General features: G+C 37.6%; 1 protein-coding gene across 6 annotated transcripts in view; it reads left to right on the forward strand.

The window, feature by feature from the left end:
- piezo2b (piezo-type mechanosensitive ion channel component 2b) overlaps positions 1-27,602 on the forward strand; it is a 125,174-nt gene that overhangs the window by 91,861 nt on the left and 5,711 nt on the right. For 2 of the 6 annotated variants that reach the window (XM_088014584.1, XM_088014579.1), the window contains 25 exons: positions 878-1,121; positions 1,217-1,343; positions 2,729-2,885; positions 3,549-3,638; positions 4,398-4,525; positions 5,821-5,889; positions 7,836-7,939; positions 8,477-8,575; positions 10,251-10,371; positions 11,542-11,622; positions 11,754-11,920; positions 13,491-13,684; positions 15,626-15,799; positions 15,928-16,530; positions 17,529-17,787; positions 17,928-18,107; positions 19,015-19,327; positions 20,416-20,548; positions 21,942-22,089; positions 23,008-23,219; positions 23,874-24,032; positions 24,615-24,762; positions 25,201-25,389; positions 26,251-26,358; positions 26,484-26,677. In XM_088014584.1, the coding sequence (XP_087870710.1) occupies positions 878-1,121; positions 1,217-1,343; positions 2,729-2,885; positions 3,549-3,638; positions 4,398-4,525; positions 5,821-5,889; positions 7,836-7,939; positions 8,477-8,575; positions 10,251-10,371; positions 11,542-11,622; positions 11,754-11,920; positions 13,491-13,684; positions 15,626-15,799; positions 15,928-16,530; positions 17,529-17,787; positions 17,928-18,107; positions 19,015-19,327; positions 20,416-20,548; positions 21,942-22,089; positions 23,008-23,219; positions 23,874-24,032; positions 24,615-24,762; positions 25,201-25,389; positions 26,251-26,358; positions 26,484-26,677 (4,401 nt within the window). The remainder of the gene's footprint in view (positions 1-877; positions 1,122-1,216; positions 1,344-2,728; positions 2,886-3,548; positions 3,639-4,397; positions 4,526-5,820; positions 5,890-7,835; positions 7,940-8,476; positions 8,576-10,250; positions 10,372-11,541; positions 11,623-11,753; positions 11,921-13,490; positions 13,685-15,625; positions 15,800-15,927; positions 16,531-17,528; positions 17,788-17,927; positions 18,108-19,014; positions 19,328-20,415; positions 20,549-21,941; positions 22,090-23,007; positions 23,220-23,873; positions 24,033-24,614; positions 24,763-25,200; positions 25,390-26,250; positions 26,359-26,483; positions 26,678-27,602) is intronic. The other 4 variants (XM_088014583.1, XM_088014581.1, XM_088014580.1 and 1 more) reach the window with 3 other exon arrangements.

Here is a 27,602-nt window from a genome sequence, read left to right on the forward strand (position 1 = left end):
GGCGTCACGAAATGAAGGAGATTCATGAGCCACACAAAGCAACAGGACGGGCAGAAATGTTGGCAGAGAAGGGTTATAATTTACTCAATTACATTTACTTTAACCTTTTTTTTAAATAATTTACTTTGAGGCGTATTTTATCACCTTTTACTTTATTTTATTTTGAAGTATCTCTACTCTTAATTGAATAAAATATTCTGGATTTTCTTCCCTCTGAATGAAAAACAAACATGTTTCAACCAAAGATTCGCCTGACTCAGACACAAACCTGCAGTTTTTGATAAAGTTTCATAAGTTTCTTATTTAAAGAAACTGATTTGAAAAAATTTGTGTTTTTTTAGCTTTTTGTTATTTATATGAATTATTTTCACTTTGGTCTTTAAAATACCAACATTTCCACATATATTTATATTTTGTTTCAATTTATTCTCAGTACTTGAGTCGCCTTTTTACCAAATATTTTTTTTGCTTGAGTCATTTCTACTATTTGGTTTTACACACCTGCAGTTTTTGCTAAAGTTTCATAAGTTTTTTTATTTAAAGAAAGGGATTTAGAAAATGTTCTTTTGCCTGATTTTGTTATTCTTTGGTACTTATGTAAATTATTGCCATTTTCATCCTTAAAATACCAAAATTTCCACTTAACTTTATATTAGCAACCAAAGTCTAGAGAATAACTTTGGAAAACTTCCAAAACACCTGAATGTGTTTAAATCAACACCAGCTCAAAAAAATCGTCTTATTGGAAGCAGCTTTTAAATAATTTCTTCGGTGGCCCTAAAACATCCTGTTCAGGCCAAACACAGAAGCACAACAGACTCAAAACGAGAGGAGAACCAATCAGATTCACAGGTAGCCTTTGTTTCTCCGTCTCCAGGTCGTACCTTGACATGCTGAAGGTCATCATGTTCAGCTACCTGTTCTGGTTCGTCCTCACCATCATCTTCATCACCGGCACCACCCGGATCAGCGTCTTCTGCATGGGTTACCTGGTGGCCTGCTTCTACTTCCTGCTGTTCGGCGGCGACCTGCTGCTCAAACCAATCAAGAAGATCCTCCACTACTGGGACTTCCTGATTGCCTATAACATCTTCGTAATCACAATGAAGAACATTTTGTCAGTATGTAAACTTACTAACTGACAGACGTAGACGATGCTTCCAGTGGTCATAACATTTATAAAGTTCTGTGTTGAATAAAGAAGGTTTTGTTGTAGATCCTGGCGTGTGGCTACATCAACACTCTGATCAAGAACCACTGCTGGTTGATCCAGTTGTTCAGTCTGGCCTGCACCATCAAAGGTTACCACATAGAAACCACACCGTCCAATCACGCCAGTCAAGGTGAGTAAACATCATTAAATGTGCTCCGAAAATATTACCTGCATAAAATTTAAGATATTAGCACAGCTAGCATTTTAGCACATGTTGCCTTAGTCTGCTAATCGTAATAATAAACATCGTCCTACTGAGTTTTCAGCTTATAAATCTGAAATTCATCCAATGTAACCTTTTAAACCAACAATTAGAATCTAAATATAAATCAACACTTTTAATAATAATTTGAGACGGCTTGGATTCCCTGCAGATGAATATCTCAGCTTTAGTGGAAAACTTTAAACAATGTCTGTTCAGAGAACACATTAAATTTACTGCTGGATTTGATCCTTTGCTTTCAACTTCTTCTGAAATTTTACCCTGAGTGAAAAACTTTATCATCTGCATATTTCAAAAATTACGCTGCTCATGAGTGGAATCTATATGATTTATTCATACTAAAGATAATGGGCTCAGCATGGAGCCAAACTATGAAGCTACATGTAGATGCTAGATTTTAGGTCATTTGGAAATGACACAGAAGTGTGAATATTCTCAAAAAGTTTATATCTTTGTAAATTAGTCTAGAAAAGCCTATTTTTTTCACTTAATTATTATGTGAGAAACCTGAATCTTGCTTTTTTCATGGGATTTGTTTACATTTCAGTTTCTTTGATACCAATAAGTTTAACTCATTTTTGATTAAGTAAGCGAGACTCATGTGGTTAAAAGCATAAACTATATCAGTCTTTATCTTGAGTAAAGGTAACTGTCATCTGCATACATGACTAATCGACCCATCGTCTAAACCCCGATAGCTGCAAGGCAGCTGTGCTACCAAATGTGCCGTTATGCATCCCCATATGAAAAATTACATTGATTAAATACAGAATGTTCATGATTTCTAAGCATCCTAATGGACTTGGGCCCAGCATGGGGCCCTGTGGGACTCCAGACCATGAAGAATTGGGTTAATAGGCTCGGTTCACACAGCAGGTCCTGGAAAAGATGAGTGCTGTGTTGTTGCTTTACCATCCAGAAACCACTTGCTGCATTCTTACTGGTTGTACAGGAGGCTCTACTTCTGCTTTTCAAAGATGTACGGTTGTATAATTGCACGTCTGTTTGTAGCCATTTTCACGTGCGAGTGTAAACATTGAGTTTGAGGGTGTGGAAAGCAGCAGATCATATGGATTTAAAATGACAGGAGCAGATTAAAATCTCATTATCTAGAAGTCATTTAATGAAAGAAAAGCTTAATGAATCACCTGTAATTATTGGTTTCCTATAGAGTGTTTTGAATTTATGTATTTTAGACCATTTTTTTCATCTTCTCATTGAACTCTTGTTAATTAGAGGTTAGAGCTGAAAACTGTTTCTGTGACTAAATCAGATTTTATTTCACACTCCAGCCAATGGAAACTTCTGTGAGCTCCCCAAAGACGAGGCCGGGATAATCTGGGACAGCATCTGCTTTGCCTTCCTGCTGCTGCAGAGACGAGTCTTCATGAGCTACTACTTCCTGCACGTGGTGGCGGACATCAGAGCGTCGCAGATCCTCGCCTGCAGGTACTGCAGACAGCAGCTGCACTGAGAGGGACGAGCAGCGCCGCTTCAAGTGCTTTGCTTTCACGGCTGACGACCGTTTTCTGGAAGAGGATTAGTGCCAATAAAAAACAAAAAAATTATAATTCTGACTTTTTTCCCCATAATTCAGACTTTATTTTATTGATTTGATTTGTCTTATGGTGCATAAACAATCTAAAAAATTCTGATATTGAGAAAAAAGTCAGAGATTAAAGTCCTAATTCTTAGAAGAAAGTCTGAATTCCTAGATTAAAATCAGAATTATGAGATTAAAGTCAATTCTTAAAATCAAAAATCTTAGATTAAAGTTTGAATTCTGAAAAAAAGTGAAAATTCTCAGATCAGAATTCTGAGAATTATGTCAGAAATATTAAAGTCAAAATTCTGAGGAAAAAAGTCAAATTCTGAGGAAAAACTGCCCCTAATCTTCTTCCATAGATGCATGAGTTCCGTTTTTTTCTATATTTAATCTGATAAATGAAACATTTCAAATTTGAGTGATTTTATTTTTGTGAACAGACATTAATCATGTTGATTCCAGTTCTACATGATGGTGCAGTAAATTAATAAAATTTAATCCAAACAGCTGAAAGCGTCAGGTTTAATCCAGATTACTGCACACGGTGCCTCTTCCTGTTGTTTCAGAGGAGCTGAGCTTTTCCAGGCCACCATAGTGAAGGCGGTGAAAGCTCGACTGGAGGAGGAGAGCAAATCAGTGGAGCAGCTGAAGAGACAGTGAGACTCTCCATGTTTGACCTTTGACCTTCATGTTATTCAGCCGGTCCGTTCTCCAGGAGGGAACCGATACTTTGAAATGGATTTAGTTTTAAATTATTCCCAGCCTGAAACTATTAATCCATCCATCCATCCATCCATCCATCCATCCATCCATCCATCCATCCATCCATCCATCCATCCATCCATCCATCCATCCATCCATCCATCCATCCATCCATCCATCAGTTGTCCCATCCATCCATCTGTTTATCCATCCATCCATCCATCCATCTGTTTATCCATCCATCCATCAGTTGTCCCAACCATCCATCCATCCATCCATCCATCCATCCATCCATCCATCCATCCATCCATCTCTTTAAACTGGATTCTGTTAAATGTTGGTGATAATCAACAGGAAGTCAGGTTTTTACTCTTTCTGTGATTTCCTGCCTCCTCCTCTCAGTTCCTTTGGTGAGCCTCGCTCGTTGTAACTCCGTCCATAATTAAGTAAACATGATTGTTGTGGTTTAAAAGCCTCTCCAGGCTCAGCGTGGCTTCCTGGAAGGCGGCCATTAGCATATCATACCACCTAAAAGCAGCGTGTTTCCACTGCTTATAGTTTCCTCTGAAGTTCCTTACGAGCCCGGTTGATGCCCACTCACCTCCACTAATGAGCACTCCGCCGTAATAGACCATGCTCTTGTTTCTGAAGCCTGGAGATGTTTATGGACGCCGTGCGGTGATGTTCCTCTGCGTCTTTTCTGATCTAATCAGGATGGACCGCATTAAGGTGAGGCAGCAAAAGTTTAAGAGGGGCAAGGAGAAGATGCTGAGCCTGGCGCAGGAGTCTGCCGACGGACAGACGCTCGTCCGGCCCGAGGAGGAGGAGGAGGATGATGATGGTATGACGAAGGCTGCCGCCGACTCTCCCTGTGGAGTCCATAATAAGACTCAGATAATGTTTGTCGTATGTAACGATGCCACCGTTTGAATTCACAACCCTTGAACTTTTTCATCCAACTATTTTAATGTAATTTTTACATGAAAGACAAACAAAAGAAATAACACAAAACTGTGACAAGTTCTGCTTTAAAAATAAAATTGCATTTGTGTTCAGCCCCCTTAACTCCGACACCACTAAATAAAACCCAGATAAAAATAGAGCTGAAACGATTAACTGTGAGTAATCAAATCACGATTAATTGAATTATGATTCATCCAGATAACCATGATTAATAGAATTGTGAAACGGTATTGAAATTGTCGATTAATTAAAATTAATCAGATTAATGAAATAGTTGATTTATCACAATCTTGATTAATTGATTATTGAAATACACGATTAATCATGATTAATCAAAGTTGTACAAATTGGGATTGTACAGTGAAAATTGTACAAAAATATTTACATTTTCCATTTAAGATGAAAAATAAAAACCCTTTTTCTGTAACTTGGAACTCCGCAGGCAGCTCTTCCTGTCCATTTATTTATTGGTTAATCCCAAAATAATCAGCAAATCAATTCTACACGGAACTTTTCACATACTGATGTTAAAGCATTTTTAGCTGCATAAACTGTTTTAAGGACTCAGAGATTTTTTAGAGAACATTAATGAATAAACATCATCATGAAGACACACAACAGACAGAAAAGGTTAAACGTTTAAGGCAGATTTAGGTTTAATGCACCAAACATGTAAAATACTTCTTAATTTCTGAATCTGTGACGAATAACATTTTTCTACTACAGTTTTTTGTCTTGACTCAATAATTTTGGCCCACATGACAAAAAGCTTAAACAATCCTGACCTAGTCAAAGTCCAGACCTTAACACAGTTCAGTGACCTGGAAAAATCTGTCGAGTTTTTAGTTTTTAAATGTGCAAAAATGTAGAAAATAGTTTAACGAAGTGACTATTTAAATATATTTGACTCACTTTTTGTTTTTATTTGAGAAAGTATAAATCGCCTTTTATCTGTTTTCCTACTTCTTTGTTTTGCTCCATCAAATAAAACCCCAGTTTTGAATTGAAGTTTGAGTTTGTAACTTGACTAAATGTGAGAGTTCAAGGGGTGTGAATACGTTTGAAAGCTGCTGTAAATTGCCTTACTTAAGAATCTTAAATTTGTGGATTTTTATTTTCATTTACTTTTATGACATTTACTTTTATTGCACTGATGTATTTGTGAAATTTTAGGAGCACAGCGAGCGAAAGCCAAGACCAAAAAAAAGCAGTGGTGGAGGCCGTGGGTTGACCATGCTTCCAGTAGGTTGACCCCAAACCCCGTTTTTCTCTTCCTCCACTCTCACTGGCCCCTTTTGTCCTTGACCAGAACGCTGAGGATTCCCATACTGTCCCAGGGCTCTGAAGGCACCGTTCCTCCAGTCATTAACCCGTTTCTGTCTCTGCTTAAGGCGCCGTTTCGCTGCCTGCTTGAGGATTTTTCAGATAAAACGATAAAGAGCCTGGTCGCCTTAAACAGACACGATGAAGGAGAAAAGGAGTAATGGCTGGAGGTTTGTTGGACATTTTTCGCCTGAAAAGCCCACAGTAGAGAATCGCTCTGATTTTTAGGCAAAGACATGAAACAAACCCACCTTTATTCTCAGTACTGGAATAAAGGAGGAAGGGTTTTCTCCTGCTTTGCCTGCAGACATGACCACCAAACAGGTGAAAGCAAAACAGACGATTCAGACATGAAAAAACTCTGAAACTGATTAAAAAACAAACACTTTTCCTCTGAGTTTTCCCACACTGGTTGCCTGTTTGGTGGAAACTCATGTCTCATGTCATCGTCCGCCCCCACATGACATTTTGCAAATTATTTTATCTCTTTGTCATTTGGTGTTTCATCTCCATTTCCTAGCATCCTCCCTCATTTCCTGCGGTTCTGCTCAAGGACATAAGTCAGCCTTGTCTATCCATCGCTTCTGACACTCAGCTGCTGCAGCCTGGTGTCTCTTCTTACAGCTTAGAGAGAAATGTTCACACAAATCATAGGTTCTTCCTTCACACAAGCCTCATAATAACAGTTTAAAAGATGAAAAGAAATGATTAAACATTCAATTCTGAGGATTTCAAGTTCTTTACCACATTCTAAAATCGATTATATCTAACTTCAAATCTACCAAAACATACAAGTTAGATTTTTATTATTTGTTTTGTTATAGATTCTGTTGTCATTGTTTGATTTAAAAAGATTTCTGCCACAATTTATTAACATGTGGCAGCTACACAAGAGAACTATGGACCGTGGTCACTGAAGAATTTTTGTAAAAATTCAGAGAAAATAAAAAGTCAGACAGAAATATCTGAGAAAAAAAAGTCAAAATTCTTTACAATTTTAAGGGGGAAAATCTTTGCAAATTTCAAATCCTGGGAAAAAGAAGTCAAAATTTTGAGGAAAAAAGTTACAATTTGAGAATAAAAACCCAACATCTTAAGAAAAAAAATAAAAAACTGGGAGAAAAAAAATCTTAGAAAAGAATTAAAAATTTCAAATAAGGAAATTTAGAAAAGTGAAAAGAAATTGATGAAAAATTTCAAAATCTCAGAAAAACTAAATAAAAAATCTCAGGAAAATTTTCAAAGTAATGAGGAAAAATACCAGAAAGAACATAAATCCTAAAACAAAAAAAAAAAGTCAAAATCTGAGAATAAAAAGTGAGCAAAATAAAAACAATGGGGAAATGAATCCTCATCCAGGCAGCAATTTTTTTTTTATTTTTTAGTAAGATTGTGTTTTGCTCTTTCACCCAATCTTGAGGATTGAAACATTGTATTTGGTTTGTTTTAATATTTTTGCTTTGTTTAATTCTTCTGTACCTTTCCACTTTATTAGCTGGGTTATAATAATATTACCTGTACGCAATTTTTCATGACAGTGTGGATCTGTTGTGAATTTATTTACATTTGAGGTGAGATTTAAATAATTTTAGAACCTGGTAAGAACTAATTCAATTTATTAATTCCTGATGAATGAAATCTTAGAATTGAAAGAGTTTGTTCTTTCTTTGTGTAATGACTTTATGTGTCTATAAATGTGTCTCACTGTTAATTTCTGTTATTTTTCAAGTAATGGTGAGTGTCATAACTTTCATACATCCTGTTTCCGTCTCCTCTCTGTTTCTGATTTTAATGTTTGACGATGAACAAATGACGGTTTCTGGCCTCTGAGTTCATGTAAAAACGTTTTCTCTTCTGCCCCCTAGTGGTCAGAAGTGGAGATTATTACTTGTTTGAAACTGACAGCGAAGAAGAGGAGGAAGAGGAGGAGAAAAAAGACGAGGAGCCACCAAAGAAGTCGGCATTTCAGGTGGATCGATATTCCTTTGGTTTCAGAAAAAAATATTTTCTCGTCTCTCTGCTGTTTGAACTATGAGAATCAAACAACTTTATATTTATTAGGAGTAAAATCTACTTTGTTTCCTGATGGATTTACTGTATCCAGCAAATGAAGCCAAAATAAGGCTTGTTTTTAAAAAAAAAAAAAAAAATGGAAAGGTTATTTTCTTTTGCTTAAATAAAGTGAACATTGCTCTGTTGGGGTTTTATATCCACTTGTGATGGAAAACAGAGTGAAACACTTGAGAATCTATTTATCGTCAGCCTGCAGACTGTCTGACCTTTTCCTCAACCCGCCTCCAACAACGGTTCATTTCACCTCATTCTACATAACATCTAATTTTTTCCTTCTTTTTTAAATCACATTTTGTTGGTTTGTCAATAATTTGTGCACAAATTAATGTGTTTAACTCATCAATCTCCATCTCCTCTGCCTCCTCACTCAGGTCTTCCTTCAACCTGCAGTCTAACTCTACTAAACCTTGTCCCTCTTTCTTCTGCCTTTTAGCGAGCGATCGGAAAGTTTGTCTCAGCCGTTCTGGCTTTGCCCAAGTCAATCATTAGGCTGCCTAAAACTGTGCTGCAGTATCTAGTCAAGGCAGGAAAGGTACTCGCTATACTCACCTGACCATGCTTGTTTTGCTGTGGGAACATCTAAAGGGGACCTTTTATGTAAAAGTTGCATTTTGTTTTTCTACCTCCATTTGGGTCTCTAAAAAAACCCCAACTGCTTAAAAAACAATTTTATGGCAATACGTTAATGTGTTTTGGTGTCTGTCATAAGTCGGCAGGCACTCCTCTGTTACCTAGCAACCCCAGTGAAGCCCAGCCCGTTACCTAGCAACTAAAACAGAGTTCCAGCATGATTAGTCAGCTGGTTTTACATTGCTGTACAATGGCTGCTGAAAAAAACAAGTGTTTTGTTGATGATTTAACATTCACTTTCTGCATTCTTGCTGGTTGTGCAGGAGGCTCTACTTCTGCTCGTCAAATATATATGGTATATAATTTTGTATCATTTCGCAGTCATTTTCACAGCAGCAGGTTATTTAGATTTAAAGTGACAAGACACAATAAAACAACTCAAACTAGGCAGAACTGATCAGGTTAAAATCTCTAAAAATGATTTTGTGCAACACCAAAAAAAATAAACATGTTTTGTATAGGCCACAGATTTATCTTAACCTGTTCAAGGAAGCATAACAGGTCACCTTTAGCAACTAACATTGCAGTTTTATGATGATTGCAGCTCATATTTGGTGTAAACTTTATTGATACAAAAATCAGCAAATATGAGCCGGAGTGGGAATGTTTTTGTGCTGCATGATTGTTACTCTGGCATGAAGCTTTTTGCATGTGAAGAAGGTTTTTTTCCTGCCTTTTGTTGATTGCTGCTCTGCAGAAATGTCAGATATTGTTGCACAAGACAATGTAGAAGATTGTAATCGATGCAAAATCTGCATGACTTGAAACGTTTTTATTTTTATAGATGTGAAAGTTTGAAACCAGACTGGGGAAAAAACATGATACATTATATTTTTAGTTTCTTAAAATTGGTTTATATTCAAATGGTTGAACATACAGCTGCTAAAAATTCCTTTATTAATTATATTTCAAGGTAGAATATCTTATAGTTTACTATTAAATAATTGGTCTCTTCAACAAGTGAGTCAGCCTTTAGGTTTAATCTAAAATATTATGACTGGATTTTATTTTATTGACAAAAATAAAATTATTATTGCCAAGTATGGAGAAAATTTAAAAATTATTTCTTCATTTTCTGCAGCTGCATATTTTCATACTAAAAAAATAGAAAATGAAAAGAAAAAATACAAATTTAGTGCATTTATTCATTGAGGGCTTGAACTAGTAACTAATTTTATGTAAAACCTTATGATATTTCACAAAAATCATGTTTTGATCTAAAGTTTTGTAGGAAGAGAAACAGGAACTTCTGTCGTAACTCAGTTTAAAAAAAAAACTTTTTAATTAAAGCTTTAGATATGGAAAAAATATTGGAGATCAATTTGAAGATAAGCCTTACTTAGATGTCATGTTTTCTTGTCTTCCCCATTTTGAGGAGTGGCTAACAGACACACATCATATTTATACCCAATGGAATATTTATTTAAAGGCTTTTTAGAAATAATTACATGTGAATCCAGTGTAGAGAGTGAATTATTGTTTCATTCTGGCGTTTGACACAATGAATAAATTTTATTTTCTTCCCCGTCGCTCCACCAAAACCGACCCGGTTGAAACGAAACGGCTCTGCTCTGCAGTTTCTTTACCAGGCCTGGATCACCGACCCCAAAGCTGCTCTGAAGGCGCGAGCCAAAGACAAACGCAAGTTTTGGAAGAAATACACAAAAAGAGTGAGAGGCAAGAAAAGCAAGAAAGATGGTAAATCTATAATTCTTTGCTTTTGATTCATTAATATTGTAATGAAACTTTGCTAAACTGGAAAACTCAAAAATGCACATTCTGCGTGATAAACTCGCTATGGTTTGTAACTTTAAGAGATAAAATAAGTTACATTTTACAGTCCCACAGTTTTGCAGCAACAATATTTGGAGTTGTGTTATGATGATAAAAAGTGGCACAGGTTTGGTTTTGGCTGCTTCAAAGAGCAGCAAAAGCAAACGAGGCGGATTAGCAGTGCTTGTAAACAACTGATGATGTCATCCAGGTCATGTTTTGTACAATACCTTAAATATTGAGCAATTAGCATGTCATAAAACTGACATACAGTGACTGTCTTCAGTCAGAGGCTTCTTGAGATTCGTTGTGAGACTGACTGCTACTGCCCACACGTGACAATCCATAACTGTTTAAATCATGTGTCAAACTCGAGGCCCGTGGGCCAAATCCGGCCCGCCACAGCTGTTTATTTGGCCCTCTCGATTCTTGACTAAACACCACGTGTGGTTAAATGTTATGTTACCAATCAAATCAATGCAGTTTTTATCTGTTCACTGCTAAATTATATCAACCAGTCCCTCCAGTTTCTTGAGAATTATTGTGGAAATTCACATGAAATCAATGAATTTCTGCACTTTTTGCACTAATAATTGGGAGTTTACAGTAGATTTTCTCAAAAATTGTCAAAAACTTTCTTAGTTGTCCTGAACAGCTGCCTCAGCCTTAATTGATGTCAGATTATTGTCCATGATCTACAGCGAGTAATAAAAAGTCGCATTTACTGTAATAAATAAGTGCAAATATGTCCAAATTAGTGCCACAAATGCAAAATCCTGGAGGGACTGAAAAGATGTTCAATAATATTTCATTTTAAGAATTGATTGATATTTTAACAGTTTGTGATCAGGATCAATACATTCTGGCACAACCGGCCCTTGAAGAGCATTCATGATCTCGATTTGGTCCAAAACGAAAATGAGTTTGATTTGCCTGATTTAAATAATATAGAGATGGTTTGTTTTTTAAATAACATCTTAATATACATAGCAATAAATTGGTAATTTATTTTAAAAGGTAATCTTTTAATAATTAGTGAATATAAAAACGTTAAATGAGTAAATTTTTTTTGACATATTGGTTTTATTTTTTTAGCAGATCATGTTGCGATCGAGGTGGGAGAGCTTTCTGATGGGCAAGAAAAAGGAGAAGAAAACAAAAAGTCTGCTGGTCCAGGTACGTTTTTCCTCATTTAACCCAATGATTTATCCCGTTCTTCCTCCCTTTCTGTTCATTTCTCCGTGTTTTGCTGCAACATTTCCCCTCTAACTGGTAACATGCAGCTTTTGTTGCCTCGTCTCACGCAGACAACATCATCAAGCGGGTGTTCAACATCATAAAGTTCACCTGGGTGCTCTTCCAGACGACGGTGGAGAGCTTCACCAACTGGATGAACGACATGTGCAGGGAGTACATCGACATCTCCACCGTGCTTCGCATCGAGCGCTGCATGCTGACGCGGGAGGTCAAAAAGGTGAAATCCTGGCTGCACACTAAAAACTGCTAAAAACAGCCCAGTTTGGAACCCGGTGCTGGTCCAATCTGGGTTGTTTTAACTCAGCTGGGTTGGGTTGATGGCTTGACAACATATTTAGATATGGCAACTAAACTGACTTTTTTTTTTAACTAAAAAAGACCAAAAACTGGGTTGAAACTTACAAACCTCTATATTTGGGTAAAAAATATATATATCAAAATATAAAAACTGGATGAAAAACAATCTGAATATTCTAAAACTACCTTTTCCCATGTGATACCTATATAAAGCCAGCAGAATTAATTTAAATTACAAGTAATAGTTATTTAAAAAGTATATAATTAAATTGCTTCATTATTATGCAGCTCCAAAAGTACGTTATTACACGTTAAGATAACATTTCATGTAAAAAGTCCATTTTAAGCCAAACTACAAGTAAAATTTTCAGCCATTAAACAAGGAGTAACTTTTTCAACATTATTTTCTGTCAGATGTAAATGTTGATGTCAGACAAAGATGACCTGAAGAAACACAAAAAGACGTTTTCAAGTCAGGATTTTATTCATTAAGGGGGAAAAAACCTAAAACTTCCTGAACCAGATTAAAATCCGAGTCTGTACTTTGACTAGGCCTATTCAGAAATGTAATTTTGTTTTTTCCTAGTTTTTCAGAAGTGGACTTGCTGAAGTGTTTTGAGTCATTATCCAGCTGAGTTTTAATTTAAGGCTACAAGCACAGGAACCTTTTCCTGCTGGATTTTCAGAATTTATTCATTTGAATTTATTCAATTAAATTCAAATGACTTTATTTTACCCCAAAGGGTATTTAAATGTTGCCTTATCATCAGATGGGATGGTGATGCTGTGGGCTGGAAGCTGGATGCCAGTTATTTGGTTTCTCTCCTTTTTCTTTTAATTTGTTGAGTTTGGGTCACAACTTGTTTTTTGGGATCTTGTAGCCTACTTCATGTTGCCAAACAGATACTACATTCAATAAATCAGAATATTATTGAAAAGTCTATTTATTTCAGGAACTTTATCAAAAAGTGAATCATGTTACATTCAAATGATTGTTTCAACACCTATGATGATTTTCTGCTTACAGTTAATGAAAACATTTAAAGTTAGAAAATCACATTAGACCAATAAAAAGCATTTTTAATACATAATTTCTTTTAATACATGAATTTATCCTTTCTGAAAAGTATGTTTAATATCTTCCAAAAGGTTGTCAATTTTTAAGTTTAATCTTACAAATGAAACTCATTGGAAACACATATTATAGTTTATTGTATTTAAGTGATTTTTTTCTTTATTCTACAGGTCTAGAAATAACCAGATCTGGATGTGGTTATGAAAATTAAACACAAATATTTGGTTAATCACAGCAGATTCATGATTTATGTTTTCACACAGGGTCAGATTACCTTCTGTATTTTACTCACGATTTATTTTCCTGATATTAAAATCTGATTGGCAGTCCAAAGTGTGACAGAAATGTGAAAATAAAGATGAGAGATGTAAATCTTGGTTATTATTTCTAAGTGAAACCCATTTTGTGACTGCAGGGCAACGTGCCATCCAAAGAGAGCATTCATGTTTACTACCAGAAGGCCATGAGGCTGAACATCTCCAGGCAGGCCAGCCTGGACCAGCTGAGCGAGGATGGGTCCATGTCCGGCTCCACCCAGGCCCGGAAGAGGAGGAGAGGCTACCCGATGGAGAGCCAGGACTCCACGGCCTCCAGAGATAGCATGTCCAGGTACACAGCGCCACACGCTGGATGCATCATCAACATCGATCATCCTCTAAAAACCACAGAGAATAAATTAATTCCCCATGTTTAATTTATACTGCTTTTATTTGCCATGACAAAAAAAATAAATAGCTGAGAAATTTTTCAATATATAGCAAATAAATGCTAGCTTTGTTGATATAAACACACAGTTATACAAACTACTTAGTCGGATAATAAATGACATTTTGTTTCCCCAGATTACTGAAAATTATATTTGTTACAGAGCTACACATTCTGTTTTAGACATGTTTTGTCTAAGCACACAGCTTAAATTCTGCATTTATGCTTCATTTATGCTCAAAGTTTTTGTTCATAACATATTTTAGGGGCGATTGATCCGTTGTAACTTCTCTGAATTTTAAAGCTTTCTAACTTTTTAAAGAAAACTAACTTTTCAAAATTCACTTTTTGCACGTTTTTTTATTTCCATTTGGTTCTCTACTGCTTCTAGAAACAGAACAAGTGCTTTAAAAAACATCTAGGCATTTTCTGGCAATGGTTTCATGTTTTTTTGGTCTCTGGAAACAAACCGTTGCAAATACCTCCATAGTATTAAGTCACTTTCAGCCAGCACTGCCCTGTTACCTAGCAACCCTGGCAGAGTTCCAGCTCTGTCACCTAGCAACCTCAGCCAAGTTCCAGCACGGTTTTACCCATAGACCTATTTTAACCTGTTCAAGGAAGCAAAGTATGTCCTCTTTAAACTAAATTCATTTTAAACTAGATTATTACATATGTTGTAAAGTAATGTATGTTTTTTCCTCCCTGACTTGCTCTCTAACCTAAATAATTTATATGTGATGAATTCCATACGATTAAGAATTTTTGATTGTTTATTTTGTTATGTTTATTAGCTGTAGCAGGAGTGCCTCTAACTGTATTTTGCTACCTAATAGAATTAGGTTAGGATTAATTAGCTATATTTGGAAAACTCAATTGGTTAAATGTGAATTCTGAACATAAAATGTCAATATTGACATATTTCATTCACTTTTGGAGCAAAAAGGTGTTAAAATACTACATCACTGGACAGCAAAACTGCCAAATGTAGAGCGAGGCGACGTGACGGATGTCGGAATTGAGAGACAGGAATGTTTTCCCCAAGTTGTTTTTGTCAATATGGCTTCTACTTATTTAAGTCGAGCTAATTTGTCTGTGTTTATGTTGTTTGGTCTCTGGAAAACTTCCATATTATTAAGTCAATATCATGAGAAAACTGCCCCGTTACCTAGCAACCCCAGCCGAGTTCCAGCCCCGTTACCTAGCAACCCCAGCGAAGTTCTAGCAATCCTGGAAATAGCTAGCCAAGAAATCAATCCATACCATTTCCCTCCTCACGTTTGTTGATTTGATCAAATTGCCGATTTTGACTGAATTCACGCCACATGATTTATATCACTTTGTCATAAATAGGGTTTCTTTTTACACTGGAGCAGACTTAAAAGTGTACAAAAGTCTAGTTATTTTGTACATAGTAGGCTACATAATTGTGAGGCATTTTTTCCACAGTTACTAAAAGTTAAACGTGTAGCTTCTCTATTGTATAATATGACTGCATCTTAGTTATAAAATATATGAAAGCTAATCTTGTAAAAAAGTATTTCCTGCAAATCCATGAATTCACCCTATGATCATTTCTACAATGAAATCAACTGATATTAGGCTGCCAGCGATCTGTTTTTTGACCATCTTTACGGAGCTTGTAAGTTGTTTTGTTGTCAGTCATGGTGGAGTGGGCCACTTTTTGAAGAGAGTGACGTCACGTGCAAAGGGTCAATATCCTTTCAGCATCATTAAATGGAGTCGATTCACTCCACTTTTTGTTTTTACCTTCATGCATCATTACTGAACATCGTCTGTCCCTCTCACTGTTGCTCGTCATCCCATCCCATCACTGCCTGCCAGTGCCATCACGGAGGCCACCACCCTGTTTTCCCGCCAGTCCACTCTGGAAGACATGGACCCAATGCCGGAGAACATTCCCAAAACCAGTCAGCGCCCCAGGCCCAGCCTGCGGAAGATGTACAGCATGGACATTGCTAATTCGTCCATAGACAGCGGCAGCAGCATTGTGTCCAGGTGCTTCGCCATTTCACTCACATGAACACCATCGCTGCATCTCATGACTGTTTTCATCAAGTTCATTGCTTTTAAGGCTGTTATTTTCCTGTAAAATAAATAGATTTTGTTTGTTTCCCCCTGTTTAGTGAAACGACTCAAAGCGTCATGATCTACTCCAGACAAGGAACCACAGACACCATCGAGGAAGTGGAGGATGAACAAGATCAAGGAGAATACGCTCAGTGTCCCGCGGACGATCAGGAAGCAGAGGAGACGCAGCGTGATGAGGTGAACGTTGAAGATGATGATAAAGAGCTGTGGGAACCTGATGAAGAAGTTGGAGGAGAGGAGCAGGAAGTAGAGGCTGCTCCCTGCGACTCCTCTAGCCCCGATGAGGGTCCGTCCGCCAGGCAGGATGACGCAGAATTGGCTGCCTCATCAAGGGAGAACAATTCAATCAGCGAAAGCGAAGACGTACTCGGACAGCAGGGCTTCTCGCAGATGGAGGACCAGGCCGTCATGCTCTACACCCCCGACACGGACGCTTCCAAAACGTCCGACGCCGATGTACCGCCCAGCTACAGCAAGGCGGTGAGCTTCGACCGCCTGGAGGTCAGCGACGACGAGAGTGACTCCTACCGGAGGCGGCGGTTGGTCATGACGTCCGACAGCCGCTCGGACAGTAGGTCGGACATCATGCTGCCATCGATGACCACCGAGCTGACGGCCAGCGAGCTGCTGCTCAACAAGTAGGTCCATTTGATCAAAAATGATCAATATAAACAGGTCACTGCAAAAACATTCATCCCTTTGAACATCTGGCACTGCAAAAAACTAAATCTTACCAAGTCTAGATTAGCGCAAACATCTTAGAACACTTGAAATAAGACAAAACTAACAAACAAGTAACTTTTAGGCAAGAGCTGGTTTCAAGTTAAAAAATGACTTAATATTGATGGAAATGTACAAGTTGTAAGTAAAATAATCTGCCAGTAAAACAAGACATTTTTCACATATTCTAAGTTAAAGTGACTGGTTGATTTGAGTAGAAAGTCCAGTTCCTTTGGAAGGCATGAATCTACGATTGAACTCTGATATGGACCAAAACATCAAACTCTGGTCCACCTATGCCTTGGTTTGGTTGAAGTGAACTCTGATGCGCTTTGAATGCAAATGTGAACTCCAAGCGAACTGAAGACAGCATCAAAAACAGGAAGTAAACTATAGAGCAAAGCAATCTGGGTAAAAACAAGCAAATCAAAATTGCCTTGGGTCTTTTACTAAAGACAATAGAGAAATCCCATAACTGCTAAAATCTGACATTACTCCATTTTTGTTTGCATTTTGTGAAGGAAGTTGCGCTCAAGAAGCGCAACTTCCTTCCTTTTTGTGTCGTTTCCTTCAGTGGTTCTTGTTGCAGTGCCACCCCAGTCAAGGAGGGGAACAGGATTTTCAGAGGATTTAAATTCATTGGACAGTGAAGTGTGAGAGTGAAACGCACCAGATGAAAATAGAACAAATGTTGCAATTTTGGTCCCCAATCGAACAAAGTCTCCTAGACTATCTGGTCTGTAAAGACCCTTACTGGGTTCGCCTGTTTTCTGGGATGTTTTTGTCAGTTTTCAGTGTGAGGTCTGGTTTACCCCCTACTCTTCTCCTATTCCTAATTGTTTAGATTTTGACCTGTATGCTTCGAGTGTCTCAGCCCAAGTTCCCAGGTTTTTCATGGCCGCCTCTCTGCGTTCAGGATGTTCTATGACGAGGAGCTGGAACAGTCGGACCATTTCTACCAAACCCAGCCGCTGATCCTGCAGTTCTGCTATGCCCTCTACAACATGCTGGTGGCCCACTCGGAGTTCGTTTGCTACCTGGTCATCATTATCAACCACATGGTGTCGGCCTCCTTCGTCACCCTGGTTCTCCCCGTCACCATCTTCCTCTGGGCCATGCTGTCGGTGCCGCGGCCCAGTAAACGCTACTGGATGACGGCCATCATCTACACAGAGGTAAAATCACAGAAAAGGTGATGGATGCATCTCCATAATGTTTCATTTTGTTAGTTTTCTAGATCAACTCGAGGAGGTGAGAGGATTCCTTTAGTGTTTATTTCCGGAAGCTTAAAAAAACTCATCTGTTTCCCCTCCAGGTCACCATTGTTATGAAGTACTTCTTCCAGTTTGGCTTCTTCCCCTTCAACCAGGACAAGATAAACAAAAATAAACCATTTTATCCTCCCAACATCATCGGTGTGGAGAAGAAAGATGGATACGTCCACTATGACTTGATCCAGTTGCTGGCTCTGTTCTTCCACAGGTCCATCCTGAAGGTACCAGCAAATGGAGACATTGAAAGTCTCTTAAATGGTGAAACTGAATTAGACAGAAATGTTTGACTAATACTAAGATATTTACACTAGAAAACAAAAATACTTTTAAAATTTTGTGTTTTTGGAGGTAACTGGTGATCTTTCAGCAACTGGCCTCTTTTTGAGTCTGTATACTCCAGTTAATGAATAATCGATTACTAAATTAGCTGACAATTACTTCAGTAATCAGCTCAATAATTTATGAATGAATGAAATTTTATTCGAACATGATACAAATATAAAAAAATAAAATAGTGCACAGTAACAAGAAGTGCATAAAAAAGAAGAGAAAATACAGATTTTTGTTTCAGTTAACATATCATGCTCAAAATGGTTAATCACAATTAATCTGATTAATCATTCATTACTGCTCTGCACTGCAAAAATTCCAAGTATTTGTTTGTCTAGTTTCTAGTGCAAATATCTTAGAACACTTAGAATTAAATAAAACTAAGAAATAATTTGTATATATAAGATATAGGAGCTTGTTTTAAATAATTGCTTAATTTTAGTAAAATTAAACAATTTTACTAAAATTGCATTATTTTGCATGGGAAAAATATCTTGTAATAAGTGAATAATCTGCCAGTAAAACTAGAACTTTTTCATCAATATTAAGGAATTATTGACTTAACAAGCTCATTCATCTTGCTGAAAAGTTACTTCATTAGTTTTGACTTATTTAAAGCATACCAAGATATTTGCACTAGAAACTAGGCAAACAAGATGTTGTGTTTTTGCAGTGTGTATTACTCTTTCTGTAACTGGCCTCCTTTTGAGTCTAATACTCCAATTAATCAATTACAATTATTTCATTAATCAGTGCTAATTTGAAGTGTCTTCATCCGGTTGCTCTCCTCCTCCTCAGTGTCACGGTTTGTGGGACGAAGACGACACCAAGGAGAAAAAAGAGGCGGCTCGTCAGAGTCAGAGCGAATCTGAGGACGAGGGGAGAGACAAAGAGGAGAGCGAGAAGGAGTCGGAGCCGGCCTCATCGCTGATCAACGAGAGGAGAGGCTCCAACCACACCTTGAGGTCCATGACCTTTGGCACCTCCGTTGATTCAGGACAGGTCCAGGTTCAATACCCGCAGCCGCAGACGTACCAGAGGCGGAAAAGCTCCAGCGGAGGCTCGCATGTTTCCTACCGATCTCGAGGTTCTTCTGCAAGATCCAAGAGAGGTGAATCGTCTTATTTCTGCCAGCTTCTTTGGCACCCACACTTATTGACATCTGAGACCAGCATAATCAATCAATCAATCAAGCTTATGTGTAAAGCATATTTCAGCACCAAGGCAGTTCAAAGTGCTTTAAATCATAAAAACACAAACTTCACCAACTGAGACAATTGAGAAAACTAGTAAATATTATATTTTGCCACGTTCCATCATTACACATCAAAATGTTGTTTATTTTTTATTTATTGTGGTTAAAAAGCAACTCTAAACAACTGGGTTTTTAGTCTTGATTTAAAGAAACTCTGTATTTTGGCTGTTCTGCAGGTTTCTGGAAGTTTGCTAAAGGTTTGTATGCTGCTTCTCCATGTTTGGTTCTGGGGATACAGAGCAGAACCAGAACCAGAAGACCTGAGAGGTCTCGAAGGTTGATACAATATAAGTGGATTATTCTTTACATATCTGAGGTTTTTGGAGTGAAGATCACATGCAACCTGTATCTGTTTTCCAGTGTGAACTGCAAACAACCTGAAAGTGCCCTGCATGCGCAGTAGAGGGCGCAATAACGTCACACGTAGAGAGTTCAGTGTTTTGCCAACTGCCATGGAGAAGAAGTGCTCAGTGTTTGCGGAAGTAAACATGGATGCTAACGGTGTAGCTTAGCTTACGATTTTGAAATTGTTGTCTGACCGCAGCCGGCATACTAACAACTTAATCCTCATTATAGTCCGCCATGATTGTTGTTTTTCTTACCGCTTGCGCGTTCCAGGACGCAGAGTAGTGACGTTTATCGAGTATCGATGACGTTCAGGTCGGATGATTCGAAAAAAAATCCGACCTGTGTTCAGACTGTCTTGGTCAGATACTCGTTGCATAAGACAAAAAAAAAAAAAATCGGATCAGGCTGCAGCGATAACGTAATCTGACCAAGTTGTGTGAAAAGTCAGGATTAATAAAACCAAATTATTGACACTTTTTAGCGTTAGCATAAGCTTTAACCTGCGTGTTTAACCGTTTCCAGACATGATTTTGAAGATGAAGTCTGTCTCATCGTCACGGATCATTAACGGCTCGAAATGTAAATTGCTCCCACAGGAAGTACGGTTTCCCGCCACAGCAGCCACAAGGACGGCAGCCAGGCCAGCGTCCAGCAGAAGACCCGCAAGCAGATGATCGTCGAGAAGCTGAGGGAGCAGCTGCTCAAAGCCAAGGCTTTCGCCATAAAGCGGTATGACGCCGCGCCGTTTCGCAGAAACTGACTCACCGCCTGCTGGTTTCCCGTGGCTCTGTCACATTAGCAGGGCGGGGGTCGGAATATTCCTGTTGAGTGATGCGAGAGACGCATCCCGTCCCGCTAAAACCTTTTACGGCTCTAAGTTTAGACCTTTAATTACGGCTTTCCAGTCAGGCCGCAGCGGCCGATCAAAGCTTGTAGTTCTGCTAAATGTAATCATGACGGAGTGAGTGGTTGCCATGCCAACAACAGGAAGTTAGCCCCAATTTCTCATCAGGGTTTGTACAGGTGTTTGAATGCCATTTAAGTTTTCTCAAGCTTGGTAAAGTTCCTGATTTCTGTATAAAACTGCACAACTCTAACATTTGATTAAAAGCTTAAAATTGGAAAACATAATTTACAGTGAACAATAGGTTTAGTATTGGTCAATACCAATCAAATGCAGAAAAACAGCACTGAATTGATCTAAACAGTTTATTTAAAAAACAGACACATATGTACTGAAGAGCACATTTATTTTACACCACTAAGGCACATTTAAACACACCAATAAAAACAAAACAACTTTAATTTGTTCAGTCAAATTAGGAGTATAATGTAAAAGAAACTGACAAAAATAACTGTAAAGAATAAACCACAACAAACCTTCTTTCAAATGGTTCAGAAAGTGCAATTAGAAATTCTAAATATAATGTGAAATAAATAATAAAGCATAGAGTTGGACTGAATAGATCAGCTCTTATTGATGGGGAATATTGTTATTATTCCCGATATAGATATATAATTTTTCAGTATCGATCAGATAATTTTCATAACCTGATGAAAAGATAGTCTTTTTTTCCTATCTGAAGTTAAATCAGACTATTTTTTTCTTGTTTTAGATAAAATTATTTCTACTTGCTAAATGCCAGAAAACTTAGCAAGACTATTTTTTTAGATATTTATTTTTGTAACTTTCTTTATTGTGTTTAAGCATTTAATTTAAGCAGAGAGGTCATTTACCTTAACTAGAATTGTTTGGATTGTTTCAGTCTATTGAATATTTATCATAATTAATGGCTCAATGAATTATTCATCGTCTTATTTTTTATATTTACATTAAACATTGTTGTTAAAATTGGGGAATTTTGTTTTGTTCTCAAATTTTGCTATATTTTAGTTTATCTACAATACTACAACAAAACTAATATTAATAATGAGAGAAGCTGAATTAAAAATGTCTTTTTGAGTTAATCTGTGTTGTTTTTATCTCCAGAATTTAAAAACTCACCTTGAAAGTGCTTGAATTTTATTCTGGGGAAAACGTACAAAAGTAGAACAGACCCCAGTTCTCGACTCAGTGATTGATTTTAAATCTGATGGATAACATCTGTTCTGGCCCCTGCAGGTTTCTGGAGCTCTACCTTCCCATGAAGCAGTTCTTCTACAACCTGATCCACCCGGAGTACAGCGCCGTCACCGACGTCTACGTCCTGATGTTCCTCGCCGACACCGTCGACTTCATCATCATCGTCTTCGGTTTCTGGGCCTTTGGGGTGAGTTTTAGATTTTAGATTCTCTTTAAATTACAAACACAAAAACTGCTTTTATGTTTGCATTTTTTTAGAATGTCTTCAACATGCATTAGCACAAATTTATAACCAGTTCTAATAACTGAACTGCCATTTATTTTCTTTAGAAATATATATTTTTAATTCATTCATAAATAAATTCCTTGAAGACAAAACTTTTTTTTTTTTAAGAATTGACCTTAATTAACTTCCTAACAATAAATATCAAATACTGTGCAGCTCTACTGGCTGTTTACTCTCTATTTTAAACTATTTTATGCTATCATGGAAAAAAGTTTTGTTGTTGTTTTTGTTTTGTGTTTTTTAAGAATTGGCAGCAAGCATAGATGGATAGACATTTTTTATTTAAATCTTGTGTGGGGGTTGTTTTTGTTTTTGTTCTTTTTTGTTGTTTTTTGGGGGGGGATGCCGAAAAAGAAAACAAAATAAATAATTTTTTTATTCCATTTGCAAAAATATGGATATTTTGAGTGATCATAAACAAAGTATTAGTTTAAAAAAAATTCAGCAATGAATCGGTTAGTTTTTCCACAATATTGTTAAAAAGTTGCCAAAACATTATTGATTTATTTTTTCACTATTTATTTAAACTAAGAATAAAAAAAATTCAATTAAACATGAAATGCTGAAAGGGTTTAAGCACAATATAAATAAAATTGCAATAAGGTTAGAAAATGTGATTTAAATGAGCACAAATAAGCAAAAGTATGAAAAGATTGCTATGTTTAGTTTAAAAAGGTGTACGGATTATGTAAAAATTCAAAACTTGATACAATTTTATGCAATTTCCATCAATACAGTGGAAGCCAAACAGCACTAAAAAGTGTCAGATTTATGGAGAAACATTAAATTGACCTTCAGCGTCCTCTTCCTCTTCTTTAGAAACACTCGACGGCGGACATTACGTCGTCTCTGTCGGAGGACCAGGTGCCTGGTCCCTTCCTGGTCATGGTTCTGATCCAGTTCGGCACCATGGTGGTGGACCGGGCCCTCTACCTCAGAAAGACCGTCCTGGGGAAGGTCATCTTCCAGGTCATCCTCGTCTTCGGGATCCACTTCTGGATGTTCTTCATCCTGCCGGGCGTCACGGAAAAGTGAGAGCGTGAACTGACTTCTGATGAAATTCAGCAAAAGTATTTACACCCTTGAACATTTTTCCCAGTTTGGATGTTAACTTTCCTCAAAGGTTCTCTATTTAAAGGTGATTTATTGTGCTTCCTGGAGCAGGTTAGGATATGGCCTATACAAAACATGCACATTACATTTGAGCACAAAATTTGAGCCACTCCCCCCAGCTCAGTGGTCGCAAGCAAATTATACAGCCGTACATCTTTGAAAAGCAGAAGTGGAGCCTCCTGTACACCCAACAAGAATGCATCAAGTAGTTTCTAGATGGTAAATCAACAACAAAACACTTGTCTTTTCCAGTAGCCATTGTACATATCATAGAATTCCGCCTGGGTTGCTAGGTAACGGGCTGGGCTGGGCTGGATTGGGGCTGCTAGGTAACGCTCAGTTCCTGAATGTGACTTAATAAGCAGTAGGTTTTTGAAATGGCAAATTTTCCAGACACCAAAAACCATTAACTCAGTGTTTTTAGAAGAGTTGAGATGGACATGGAAAATGTAAGTTTTGTAGAAGAGGTCCTTAAAGATCCTGGAATATATGTTAGGACTGCTGTGGTTATTTTCCTGATAATAGGTCATATCAGCCTTCGTGCCCCTGTGTTCCTCCTCTTCCTCTCTCAGGCGTTTCAGTGAGAACACGGTCGCCCAGATGTGGTATTTTGTCAAGTGCATCTACTTCGGGCTGTCAGCCTATCAGATCCGCTGCGGCTATCCAACCCGGGTCCTGGGAAACTTCCTCACCAAGAGCTACAATTACGTCAACCTCTTCCTGTTCCAGGGGTGAGTTCACACTCTTTAAATCTGAAGATATTGTCTTTGGACCTAAAGGTCCAGAGCTCCAAACTCATTTTCATTTTGGGCCATATCAAAAATCTGAATGTTTTTAAAGGGCCAGGATGCACTGATAAAACCCATTAAACTCTTACAATATCAGTTTGTTTCAGCATTCAGTAAGTGTTTCTTAAAAGAAAGTAATATTGAACATCTTTTGACTCTGGTCAGATCTGAACCGTCAGAGCCACATAAAGACAGTTACAAAGTTGGTCTTCTGTCACCTGAAGAATATTTCCAGGATTAAAGGACGAATGTCCTAGAGAAACTCATCCAGATGTTCATCTTTTGTCACACGAAACAATTTCAAAGCACTTTGATTTGCCTTGTTGCTGAAATGTACAAATGAATTTGACTTGATCTTGAACTGGAGCTCCACACGAATAGTTCAGATTGTAACTTTCCTTCTTTGGTTTGAAGCTTTAAGTCACATTTTTTCTTTTTTCTTAATTGAACAAGCTTCCCCCATAGCTGGAGGAAATGCTTTGTGGGCAGCAAAGTTGGGTTCATGTATCTGGTCTGCTTGTTCAGTTTCCGCCTGGTGCCTTTCCTGACGGAGCTGCGAGCGGTGATGGACTGGGTCTGGACCGACACTTCCTTGTCCCTGTCCAGCTGGATCTGCGTGGAGGACATATACGCTCACATTTTCATCCTCAAATGTTGGAGAGAATCTGAGAAGGTGTGGCTGTCTCTGTTGCTTGAGCACAATTCTAACAAGGTTTTTCCTTCCACTTAATTTTCTACCATTGTTTTTGTCATGCAGGAATTTGAGCTGAAATATATATATATATTTTTTTTGAGAAAATTACTTTGTACTTGTCCCTCCAAAAGATTAATTTCTCCCTTAATACATTTCCTGCGGTAGTTTTACCAAAGCAAACATAAAGCAGAAAATCAGAAAAACGATTTTCTTCATGTCGTCCCTCTGCAGAGTTCGGGTAGAGTTCCCAAAAATTATACTCAAGTAAAAAACTTATAAAACTTTAACAAAAAACTGCAGGTGTGTGTCTGTGTCTGGTGAGTTTTTGGTTAAAACATGTTTGGGTAGAAAATCCAGAAATTTCACTCAAGAGTAGAAATACAAGTAAATGTGATAACCAGTTGCCGCTCTCTGCAGAGGTACCCTCAGCCGCGAGGCCAGAAGAAGAAGAAGGTGGTGAAGTACGGGATGGGAGGGATGATCGTGGTGCTGCTCATCTGCATCGTCTGGTTCCCGCTGCTCTTCATGTCGCTGGTCAAGTCTGTGGCCGGCGTCGTCAACGCGCCGCTGGACGTCTCCGTCACAATCACCCTGGCTGGATTCCAGGTGCTGAGAGTTTTATCAAATCATAAAAATACCCACAGTCCAGAGCAAACTGGCATGTTTTTCATCATTAAAGATGTCTTTAAATCCTTAAAGTAAATTATTTTGTTATGCAGAAGGATAATCTCACACTCTATTGAACTCAGACCTTCAATTTGACTGAATTTAAAACATCCGGTTTAGGAAATATTAATTTTTAATATGTAATTAATATAAAATAAGTGTAACTTTTTTTAAACTCATAGTTGTTTTGACTGAAGTGTTTTTAGGACAATTATTCCCCTTAGGTGTGAATGCTGTGCAGTTTGCTACAAAAACACACAATGTAGTGAAATATTTTTCTCTAGTTTCTGATACAATAAGACAAAACTAATTTACAAGTAAATTTTCTGTGAGATGTGAGATTTTTAGTTGGTAATGCCTTGGATGCAGACCAGGACCCGAATCAAACGTCTCTCTGCCTGATTTTCTAACCAAACTGCCAGAGAAATTTAAAAAAGAGCAGCAAAAGCAAATAAGGTGGATTAGCAAAGATACTTATTCAGGACATTTACTGTGGAATATCATCTCTGCTGCCTGGATACTGAACTGTTAGCATGTCATGAGTCTTATGTCAGAGGCCTCTTCAGATTTGTTGCACCACTGACTGCTACTGCTTTGCTTCCACTGTTACTGGTGTATAAAAAACCCTATGATAAATAGACAAAGGATGCCTAGCCTGGTGGGGGAGCAAGTAAAGCCTGGAGACCCGCCAGGCTGATAAACCACTGGGAGAAACCCTGCTTTATGCAATCACTCTGACTTCAGCAAATGAAACCCAGATTTTTCCCAAACTTGCATTTATTTAAAATTCTGTCTCCACAGCCCATCTTCACCATGAGTGCTCAGCAAAAGCAGCTCCACTCTGTGAAAGAGGCCGACTTTGTCCTATTTAAGAAACGATTCGTAACACTCGATGAAGCCAAAACAAATGTGAGACTATAAACCTACAACATGTTGTGTGTATTATGTGTTTAATGTTGCTGAACTGTTTTCAGTCATTCATCTGTTTAAAGTGAAGCTTGAGTCAATCGGTTTTCATGTCGTTCTGTGGGCAGATGGCCATGCAGTGGCTGGAGACGTACTTTGCAGAGGATCTGATCATCGCGGAGCTGAAAGGCAGCTCCAACTCTCTGTGGACCATCAGCCCGCCCAGCAGACGCACCCTGATAGATATGTTGGGATCGAAGGACAAAGGGGAGGACGGGGAAGACCAGGAGTTCCTGATCACCGTCTCCTGGACTGTGCAGAGGTAAAATCTGTTACCAAACACAAGCAGAAGTTGTACAGAAACTAGGGGAAAATTATTAAAAATCTCCCCAAATCATTGACGATTTAAATAATTAGGCCTGTCACTTTAACAAATTTTACTGGACGATAAATTATCCTAGAATTTCTAGCAATAAATGATAATGTTGTTTTGAGACCATTTTCAAGTGATATAATGAAAATGTCCCATTCTCAAATATCAAACTTCAAATTCTAATGAACATTTAACACTGAAAGTGGAAGACATTTAAATATCTAAAATTAAACAACAAATAAAATGGGTTATGACGTTTCGGAAAACAAAGTTGTTCTTCAACAAAACAAAAACGCCAGACTGAAGGCTAGTAAAAAGAGAGAAAAGAGAAAAACTTCAAGTAAAGCAAATGGAAATTATTGAGGTTTTTTTTTTATTTAGGGGTGTCCAAAGTGCGGCTCGGGGGCCATTTGTGGCCCTTGGACTGATTTTGTACGGCCCTCAACTGCAATTCACAAAATGGGACTAATTTGCCCCATTGAAGCAGATGGAGACGTTTAATTTGTAATCAGGGTAAAAATTGTTACCAATATTTTTTTTTGCAGAGGAAAATGCAAAGTACATCACAAAGGATTCGACTTTTATTAACCAAGTTTAAACAAAAGTTTATCCAGAAGCTGCAACTGAAAAGCCAGATTTGTTGAACCAAAATCAGCTTTTATTCTTAAACTTGGTTAAATGTAGCAAACATTTTGATAGAAAGTGACCCAGATCCTGTTTTTATTATTGAAAGTAAATTTATTCAAACTGAAAACTGGGTGACTTTCTTTCAATACAACAAACATGCTAAATTAAAGTAGCAGTAAGTATCACACTTCTGCCAAAATACTTTGAGAGTAATCTCAGAAATTTTCAAGAAAAGAAAAATCAGTCT

Source organism: Poecilia mexicana, unplaced genomic scaffold, assembly GCF_051168715.1.
Source record: "Poecilia mexicana isolate PSO_F unplaced genomic scaffold, ASM5116871v1 scaffold_17, whole genome shotgun sequence".
Classification (NCBI taxonomy): Eukaryota; Metazoa; Chordata; class Actinopteri; order Cyprinodontiformes; family Poeciliidae; genus Poecilia; species Poecilia mexicana.